The 10,856-nt window shown below is 33.9% G+C and overlaps 2 protein-coding genes across 2 annotated transcripts; both read left to right on the top strand.

Moving 5' to 3' along the window:
• Window positions 1–8,121: 8,121 nt before the first annotated feature.
• Window positions 8,122–8,895, top strand: LOC145157135 (stellacyanin-like). Its single transcript, XM_079076252.1, has 2 exons — window positions 8,122–8,325; window positions 8,425–8,895. The coding sequence occupies exons 1-2, from the start codon at window positions 8,160–8,162 to the stop codon at window positions 8,811–8,813; spliced, it is 555 nt and encodes a 184-aa protein (XP_078932378.1). The 5' UTR covers window positions 8,122–8,159; the 3' UTR covers window positions 8,814–8,895.
• Window positions 8,896–9,103: 208 nt separating this feature from the next.
• On the top strand, window positions 9,104–10,595 carry LOC145161502 (protein mago nashi homolog). Its single transcript, XM_079081040.1, has 3 exons — window positions 9,104–9,390; window positions 9,691–9,867; window positions 10,293–10,595. The coding sequence occupies exons 1-3, from the start codon at window positions 9,160–9,162 to the stop codon at window positions 10,350–10,352; spliced, it is 468 nt and encodes a 155-aa protein (XP_078937166.1). The 5' UTR covers window positions 9,104–9,159; the 3' UTR covers window positions 10,353–10,595.
• The last annotated feature ends 261 nt before the right edge of the window (window positions 10,596–10,856 follow it).

Below are 10,856 nucleotides of genomic sequence, written 5' to 3'. Positions count from 1 at the left end.
ACTAACGACTCTCCACCAGTCAAGGAAGCGGTGGGTGAGAGTGGACACCCATTAAACCAACATTTTATAGGCAGTAACCTTATACCCCCTTATAGACCGGCTTCGTGAATGAGGCCTACTAACGGTAAGACTGACCTTTTACTTATACATATATAATATATTAAAATTTTAATTTTATATAGTATAAGGGTGTATTTTAAACTTTTAAAATACTTGATGGTTTAATCTATTAATAAATTATACTCTTAATTTAATTAAACTTAAACCATATGATTATGGATTTAATAATACTCTTTTAATTAAACATTTAATTAACTATTAATAAAGTCCATAAGAATTAATTGAACTATTCAAAAAATATCAAATTAAAACTATTTAATTAATTTTAAGTTATGAACTCATGAGTTATATTTTTGAAAACTTTTCAAATTACTAGGGTTTCTATGAATTCAATGTTTTTTAATTGAGACTTTTCAACTTTTAAAACTTGATGACAAGTTTTGTAATTCTTGAAAAACTTTTGAATTCCATAACTTATGGAGTTAATGGTGTTTTTTTTATGAATGAGAATTTTCATTTTCCATAACTTGAGTACACGTTATGAAACCCTTCAAAAAAAAAACTTTTGATCTTCAAAACTTGATGTCTTGTTTTTGTAACTCCTTAAAAAACTTTTTGGGTTTCAAAAATTTAAGACAGGTTTTGTAAGTCCTTAAAAAACTTTTAGAATTCCAAAACTTAAAACCAAGTTTTGTAACTCTCCAAAAAAACATTTAGATCAAATTTTAAACTTATAAAATAACCATTTTTATCTTTTACCAATTTAATCATAATACAATTCTTGTAGTAAGATAATTTCAAATCAAAAATTACAAATAATTAGCTTTATCATATAAACTAGTAATCATCTTAAAATTTGACAATTTATCTTTTAATTGGATGAGAATAATCACTACCATATCAGAAAAACAGATTTGATGATACAAAACAGTTTGTGATAATGATTCTAATCCACTTGAGGCCAAAAAACCCGAAAACTGCCAACAGATGATCCAACTCGTCGAGTCTGATAATGGAATTGACGAGTTCATCACCTATGAGCATGGACTCGACGAGTTCATGTATGGACTCGTCGAGTCCTCCTGTCAGAGTGCAACTTTTCGACTTTTCCAACTTTGAACAATTAGCTATGCATCAATATAACGGAAAACTACCCATGGCTCTGATACCACTGTTGGGTTTTGTGTACTATAACACTCCTATGGTGCACATACAACCCTAATAGCTTTGGATCTAAGTTTTCTCTAGTTATACACGCAACAAAAATTTCCAAAGCTTGAAACCTACAACTAGCATACAATTTGACATATGAATTATAAAAGTAAGTTAGAAGATTACCTCTTTGTTGTAGCTTGTAGGAATTGGTATTTCAAGAGCCTAACACCTCAAGTGTGATGCCTCAAATGTCTTATAACAAACCAAGAACAAGAGGAGGAACTTGAGAGAGAGGTTTGGAGACACAAAATCATTTTTGGCTTCTAAGAACACTTAGTACACTATTTTGGCTTTTGAGGAATACATATATAGTGTAGAATTCCAAGAGTTATAAGCAAACCTTAATTCTTACACTTAGGCTTATGATCCATAATTCACATGGACTAGTATTTCATGGACTTTCACATAAGCTTAGTCCATCATGGATCAATAGCCCAAACCATATGTATCACTGATTTACACAATCAGTCCCCGTTAATTTAATTAGTCTCTTTTGATCACTAAATTAATTCCAAATTAATTCTTGATCAATACTAATTAAATAATATGATTTCTCAATTAATATATTATACTTATATTATATTAATAAATCACAAATAACCTCTTTCTCAAATATCCATCCTATCATATTGTTCCACAGTGTTACAACCCAAATGGACCATGCTGTATCGGGTCAAGTACATGCCAATTATAGTTATGGGCTTAGACACATAATCCAACACTTTTGGCCATGGTGAGTGCATTTGATTTGGAGCTTGAACAACTTGATGTGAAAATTGCATTTCTTCATGGGAACTTAGAAGAGAAGATTTATATGTCCTTGCCAGAAGGGTTCCTTGATTCCAAGAAGGGTCATGTATGTTTGCTGAAGAAATATTTGTATGGTTTGAAGCAGTCTCCAAGACAATGGTACAAGTGATTTGATTCATTCATGATCTCGCATGGCTACACTCGGAACCGATTTGACAATTGTGTCTACTCAAAGGAATTGTCACCAGATTCCTATATATATATATATATATATATATATATATATATATGTTGCTATATATTGATGATATGCTCATTGCAGCCAAGGACAAGGCTGGAATAAATGAATTGAAGGCGACCCTGAAGAATAAGTTTGAAATGAAGGATTTGGGAGTATTACACCCAACGTACTGCTATTTTACCCATTACTCCCCGCGTAATGTTGAGTACGCCCAACGTACTAGGCACTGGGCAGCCTATAAATAGAGCTCATTTTCATTCATTTCTCCACACCTCTTCACCCATTTCTCTCCCAAACACCACCAAACCCTCTATTCCTTTCCCTAGCACCTCCTAGGTGTTAGAAGCGAGTCCCGGATCGCCAGAAGGCCCCGAGAAGAAGAGCTTTCGGCTCAGAAGTTCTGCCCGCGTAGAGCCTAGTTCCTCGCTAACTCCCTTGTAAGTGAGTTATGCTTACCGTAATTTAAGTATAACTTATGTTTAAGTTCATTATTGTTATTATGAACCTATAAACAAGATTTATCAGTGATTCCAAGTCGTTATACTTATTTATCTATTTACGAGGATGATGTCTAGGCTGTTATTTAGTGAGGTGTTTAAAGTGGGATTTCCAAACGATATACTTCATATACCAAACGGACCCTACATCCGATATGATCCTACCTGGTTGTTCCTTACTTGATAGATCTTGAAGTAGAGTTTGAGTTAATGATGAATCTAGACTAATAATTAGTCGCAATAAATATTAGACTAAAACTTAGTGATAATGACACTAGGTTACGTCAAAGGAAAAGACAGTTGCTAGAAGCAAAGCACTGCCCGAATTTCAAGTCGTCACTTTAACAAGTGAGTGCATAGTTACTTTCATCTTACACATAGATATTAAGTATTTAATATTAATACATGCTATATGTGCTTATTATCCGTGTTCCTGATATCTATGCTAAATGAACAATTTATACATGTTTTACGTGATTTAAATTGTATATGTATTTTTATACCTATAAATATATTGGGTAAAGATGGGTAGATGAATGATGAGAGATGAAAGATGATATAGATGATGAGAGGTGAAAGATGATGAGAAGCCTTGCCTTTAAAGCTGATCCACTCATCTAGTAGAGTATAGACGACGACCACAGACTATTCTAGACAGTCCAATGGAACGCTAGCAGGCTCGCAACCTGTAGGTGTTTTTGAACTACGTGTTCACCAGATGTACTCTAAAAACCCTAATAGATATGGACTTAGTGCCTTATGAATGAACATTGGCAACTATGGACTTAGTGCCAAATGGATAACATTGGCAGTTGTGCCTAACAGATTACATCGACAACTATGGACTTAGTGCATGTTGGATAAACCCTGACAACGATGGACCTCATGCCTATTCCTTAGGAAAATCCTTAGAATAAATATTGAAGAATATATGATTCTTAGGGTAGATCCTTAAGAATAAAGAAGATAATAGGGATGGGTAATCGGGTTAATTGTTGGACATGAAGTATGTGAAGAAACAAATTAACTATATTATTGTGGGTTGAAACCCTATGTACTCACTAGGTTTCCCAACCTGACCCACTCAGTTTATTTGTATCACAGGTATCGATGCGAAAATACGTTACACTGATAGAATAAAGGAGATGTAAATCAATAGTGTAAATGAATGTAAGGTCTGTTTATGCTTATGTTTATGTATTGACGATGACATCCAAATGTTTTAATATAAATAAAATACATTTCTTCAAAAATGATTTGATAATATATTTATCATATTTTTGGGGACAAATTCCGCAATAATATTCTTCAAAAAGGATACTCTGATTTTAAAATAAGCATAAATAAATTTTTTAAAACGACCGTGAATTTGGGGATGTCACAAAAAAGTTCTGCAATCTTTCAACTATGATCAGTCCAAACCAGTTGGAACTCCTTTGGCGGCTCACTTTAAACTTGGTCCATATACTATACCCACAACTAATGAAGAAAGGAAATACATGAGCAGGGTTCCTTACTCTAGGCTGTTGGAAGTCTCATATATGCAATGGTCTGTACCAGACCTGATTTGGCACATTCAGTTAGTGTGGTAAGCAGGTTTATGAGTAATCCAAGGAAGACTCATTAGGAAGTTGTCAAGTGGATCATGCGATACTTGAAGGGAACGACAGATGTTTGTTTGGTGTATGGAGCAAATATGAAGAATGACTTGGTTGGAGATATTGACTCTGATCATGGAGGTGACTTTTTGAAGCACAGGTCACAAACATGTTATATTTTCACTTTATTCGGATGTGCCATCACTTGGAAGTCAACGTTATAAGATACCGTGGCTTTGTCTACAATTAAATTTAAATACATGTATATGACAGAAGGAATAAAAGAGGAGATAAGGTTGCATGGGCTTATTTAGAGTCCTGGTTTGAAGGTGGAGAAGCATGTATTGTACTGTGACAGTTAGAGTGCGTTGAATCTTGCCAAGAATCCTATGTATCATGAGAAGATGAATCATATTGATGTAAGATTGAATTTCATTAGTGATATTCTGGAAACAGACAAGTTCTCAATACTGAAGATTGATACCAAGGTGAATCCAACAGACATGTTAACAAAGTCGTTACCCACGGAGAAGTTCAAGCTTTTCTTGGACTTGGTTGATGTTCGCAGGAGGTAATCCCTTTCGAGGCTTGATGGCAGGAATGGAGAGGATGTTCTTGTTTGAGGTGGAGTTCAAAGGATGCTCAAGTCAAGGTGGAGATTGTTAATTGTGACTTAAGCATTTGGAGCATTTGAGTTCAATGGAGCACTTGAAACTCAAAGGAGCACTTGGGGTTCATGAAGCATGTAACAAAGGAATAAATCATCTGAGAAAGGGATGGATCTCCTGACAAAGGAACGAATCAAGTAACAAAGGAACGAATCTTCTAAAAGGAGGTATGAAGCACCTAGAAGTGGAATGGAGCATCCTATGCATGGATGTACCACTTATAAGTCAAGGTGCACCACTATTGGAACTTGATATGCCACGAAGTGACTTGATATGCCACCAAGTGACATGATATGCCACCAAGTGACAAGATATGCCATTCATGAAGTGGATGCGCCATTGTGGAGTGGATGTATAGTTATTCCAACCTTGGAGAGGATGTTCCATCCCTCTATCAAGATGCGCCATCCTCATGCCTGATGTGCCATCTTGATGCAAGGATGCGCCACTTGGTTCCTTGATATGCCAAGGTATCCCTTGATGATTTGTATGTTATGAAGTCCCCTATGATGCGCAAGATTGTTCAACGAAGCTTAGAATTTGAAGATGCTCAAGGATTATTTCTTGATGTGTCACCATAATGGTTGATATGTCATGGTGATCCTTATATGTCACTCTTGCATCATGATATGCTACTATGGATCATGATGCTCCATCATGTGTGTTGCTGATGCTCATACAAGGATGAATGTTCCAGAAGATGTTGCATGGTGGATTGTGATTGGTTGACACCTTTCACGGGCCTATGGGCCAATGGGTTTGGCCCATTAGAGTTTTAGGTATGATCCCTCAAGTATAGATATGGATGCATGCTAAGTCATTTTGTATCTTGAATTCTAGAGTGTTAGGTGAATCTCTGTGAAAATTGCACTTGTAATCTCTGTTTGAGAGTTTTGAAATAAAGAATACTCCCCTCCCTCCCGTGGACGTAGGCCACCTTGACCGAACCACGTAAATATTGTGTCTTTTGTGCTTATAGGGGGGGGGGGACCTGAGATTAGGGTTTTCTCTTAAGGGATTGTCTTCCTTTTATAGTTGTACAAACCTAAATATTTACTTCATCCCCAAGTTTGGTTTAAATTATAAAATTACCTTATTAAGATAATAACCTTTGACTTACTACAAAATAAGTTATTTTCTTATAGTTTCTAAATAACCATAAAGTATTAATGAATAATAAACTAGCCTATTTATTTATTTATTTATTTATTTCTTGCTTTTGGGTTGTTTCTTGTATGGTAATACTAAGCTTATGTATATATTTGTATTGTCACTAACTTGTTGAGTTAATAGACATATATCCAATAAAACAATCATTTTATATGTGTCAAAAACAAACCACATAAGAAGTTCAGCTAAAAGGGACCATTGTTGTTGTTTTAGTAGTTGTCATTTGAATTTGAATTTTTGTAAACAGCAGAACAAATCATGAAATTATGTCTATATATAAGGATATAAAGATATTAATATAGATGTGTACTAATCTTACTAATTTTCAAAAAAAACCCCATCCATTTTCATAACATTTTGTTTCAAGTTATGAATTTTAATAAATGATCCTAAATTACATTCAAAATATATTGTAAAAAACTTATCGATGTACATCTTATGTTGTGCACATTAAATCCATATTTTTAAAATCAAGAATCTTATACGAAACCGGTTTAAGGTGTAACTAGATTGGAGATATTCGGACTGGATATCCAATTTGGTGGATACAACCTAGATCAAACAAAAATCAAAGCATTGAAATTTAAAAAGCCGGATTTTTAAGGTTCATGTTGGAAATTAAAAAAGTCGTTTTCCTTAGAAAAGAGGATATATAGTCATTATAAAATCTAATTTCCGATTCTAGCCGCAATGACTTGTGAGTTGGTAATTGTCCAACCTTCAACAGTAGTTGTGGATTAAGCTTTTACTCTTAGTGGCAATGTAGTATCAAGACTCGCCTCTTGATCAATTGATGTATGCATTTGTTTGAGAATTACATAGATGGTGTAAAATGGATACAAAATTTTGTTTCACTTAAATGTGAATTAGAACCGGTCGGCCAACAATTACATGTAGAAGAAGTTGCACTTAAGATATTATACCAAACTATCGAAATGGATGAGAAAGGTGATAATGAATTTGACAAAGTCTGACAAGAATAAGATTAACAAATCGGAAATGACAATTAAATAGCCAACAAAGAATGTATTTCCTTTCCCAATGTTATATTTTTTACTAGTTGTGAAACTCGTGTATTACACGGGTTTATTAAAATTAAAAATTTAATATCAATATATAAACATTAAATATTTTATAAATTAATATTTTTACATAACAAAATATAATTTTTTGGAAAATTTATAAAAAAATCAAATCGTTTGGAGCATTTACAAGAATTTATTATCAAATTAATATATAGAATAACTCTCTTTCCTTATAAAACCCGTTAGAATTTTATGGAATTTTATTATAAGAAATAGAAATCCCCAAAAGATGACAAGTGGAATATAAAAATTTTAAAACTCCTATAAAATGACATGTGTTAAAATGGAGGAGAATATGACATGTGACAAAAAGATTTTCATTTATTATGGTAGGTTAGAGTTTTTATTTTTTCATTTTGTATTAAAAGTTAAATAAAATACTATCTATTTGATTGAAATTAAAATCAGTTTTGCAAATAAAAACAAAATTATCTAGAAATATGGTTTCCAAAAACCGGTTTCGAACGGTCCAATCTGGTCACAAAGAATACCCTTTTCACCTCTCAAACATCTTGCATAAATTGGTGAACTTTTAGTAACATAATGTGGTTACCTAAACCGTGTAAACAAATATTTGATTTCTTAAATTAATTAAATAAGTTAAACATTGTTTTATATATATATATATATATATATATATATATATATATATATATATATATATATATATATATATATATATATATATATATATATATATATATATATATATATTCAAATGGATCATCAACCATAGACCAAGGCTCATTTGGAGAAAATCAGTTTTCAAGAAATTAGGTAATCTAATTATATATCGAGCCATTACTTGGATCTAATATATATATAACACCAACATTTCATGTCCTTTTCTATGCCATCTATGCCATCAACCACAAATGACAAGGTCAATATTTCTAGTTATGGGTGTTTTAGCCATCCTTGGGTATGCATCAATGTGTAGAGCCACAACGTACACGGTGGGTGACACCTCTGGTTGGGACATAGCCACCGATGTCGATTCATGGGCTCAAGATAAACATTTTGTCGTTGGTGACGTTCTTTGTGAGTATCTTTATCTCAAAAATTAAGAACTTGTATTGTTATACTAGTGATTAGTTAATTATATTGTTTTTATTTGAATTTATGCTTTTATTTTTGTAGCTTTTCAATACTCTTCAAGTCATAGTGTGGCGGAGGTGAATCGAGATAGATACGAGGGGTGCAACACGACCAATGTACTACAACCAAGTAGTAATGGGAACACAACATTTGCTTTGACAAAACCAGGAGATAGGTACTTCATATGTGGTAAGCAGCTACATTGCTATGCTGGAATGAAGCTTCACGTGGTTGTTGAAGGTAAGGCCGCAGAAGCACCTGCCGGAGCACCACAGGCGGAGTCCGGTGGTGATTCCACCACCACCACGATCCCTTCTTCAAAAAATAATAATCCATCGCCTATTGTTCGTAATTCATCCACATTTGTGCGTGTTGGGTTTAAGTCACTAGTTTTCGTGGCTTTTACATGTCTTATGTCATGGATTATGTAGAAATCTTGAATGAATCCAATGTTATGTTTTCATGTTCAGCAACTTATCTTTGGAATAAAATTGGCTTGTGTCATAAGGGTAACTTAATTTGTTTGATTTGTCTTTTGATCGCTACACTGTTTAATCTATTTGTTCAAATATAGCACTTAATGTTCCAAAAAATCTCATGATAATAAAATTTTAAAAAGCTAAAGCTTTACACAAACCATATTAAAATTTAGAAACTGAGAGGAATATTTCCAAAATATAATTTTTTTCTAATACAGGGACGAAACAGCAAATATTTTTTTTTTCCAAACGTGTCTCCAACTTAAAAATTTAAACCCAAAGAGCCTCCGGGAGAGAAATGGCGGAAGAGGAGAACGGAGCGACGGGCGGCGGGGAGTTTTACCTGAGGTACTACGTAGGGCACAAGGGAAAGTTTGGACATGAATTTTTGGAGTTTGAGTTCCGACCTGACGGGAAGCTCCGCTACGCCAACAACTCCAACTACAAGAACGACACCATGATCCGCAAGGAGGTCTTCCTCACCCCTTCTGTTCTCAAAGAGTGCCGCCGTATTGTATCCGATTCCGATGTTAGTGTTTCTCTTCACCTGTCTATTGTTTTTTCGGAATAATTGCGTTTGTTAGGGTTTCAACAGGCTCTATTACTTTTCCGATTTGCGGACATTATTTGGTTTCTGACTTTAGTTAATTAGAAAACTGTTAGGGTTTTGAATTGATTGGCTGGTAATTCGTTAACTTTTGAGAGATCTCGTCCTAAAAAAACTTATAAAATCAGAACTTCAAGGGAAACATATGTGTGACGGATTGAATTTGTGGAGCGTTGCAAGGGAAACATGGTAATTTGATTGTGGTTTTGGTTTGGTTGTTAGATTATGAAGGAAGATGACAACAACTGGCCAGAACCAGATCGTGTAGGACGACAAGAGCTTGAGATTGTGATGGGCAATGAACACATCTCCTTCACTACTTCCAAGATTGGGTCGCTAATGGATGTTCAGACCAGTAATGATCCTGAAGGCCTCCGCATCTTCTATTATCTCGTCCAGGTGTGTAATCCATTTCTGTTATTGATTTCAAACCAAAAGGTCTGTCTGTTTGTGATCACATAAACTGCATGTCATGCTTCTCTTGTTTATCTTATATATATGGCAAAAAAATGAGCTACATGGTACATTTTCAGTGCTTGAATTTCCAAATGTCCCATTTCTTCATTAGGAGCCATTTCTGATTGAAACTTTGGAAAGATGATTAAAGTATTTATAATGGATTCATGGAAATACTTGATATACTCATTACATATGTAACATACATGAACAAAGTTTACATATAAAAGATGATCAATTTACACCGATTCTCTTTTCAGATTAACGTTCATTAGAACATCAATGGAATCATTTTATCCTTATTTATTAAACTTGTATACTTGGTAGATGTCCATATATTGATTGTAACAGAAGTATTAATGTTTCAGGACTTGAAGTGTTTTGTGTTCTCGCTGATCTCTCTTCATTTAAAGATCAAGCCGATTTAAGAAACATTGATGCTACATCTTGGATTTTGGAACTATGTACTACACTCACCCCAGTTGACTCTCATCTTCATGACTTTGACTCTGTGTGCTTGGTATTTTAACGTTCATAGTTGAGTTCCAGGCATTGCATAATATGGTGTTACACTGGCTGTTATTTCTTTTAAAAAAGAACTATTGTCTAATGGTATTCTTTTGTAAACATACTTTTAGAAAAATGGACAAGTGCTAACCAGCATTTGATGATGTCATTGGAATGATTAAGAAGACTAAAAACAGGTCTTCGATGCACACGTAATGGGGAATTAACATGGGTTAATGTCATATTAACCCAACAAACTTTTCCCATTTGTTTTAAAAGGTCACTAAAGTTTTTTTTTATCACTTTTAGGGAATAAAGTCCAATTTCAAGTGTTTAAAACATCATTTTAGAAGAAACAACCCGGTAAGCCAGTTGTTTGTAGGGCTCATAGCTTAAATAAATGACATGTATCATTTAGGTTAAAT

The sequence above is a fragment of the Lactuca virosa genome, chromosome 2 (assembly GCF_052849685.1).
Source record: "Lactuca virosa cultivar CGN04683 chromosome 2, Lactuca_virosa_CGN04683_v6, whole genome shotgun sequence".
In the NCBI taxonomy this organism is placed as follows: domain Eukaryota; kingdom Viridiplantae; phylum Streptophyta; class Magnoliopsida; order Asterales; family Asteraceae; genus Lactuca; species Lactuca virosa.
Note: the sequence above shows the minus strand (reverse complement) of the source record. Positions and strands in the feature narration are given on the sequence as shown.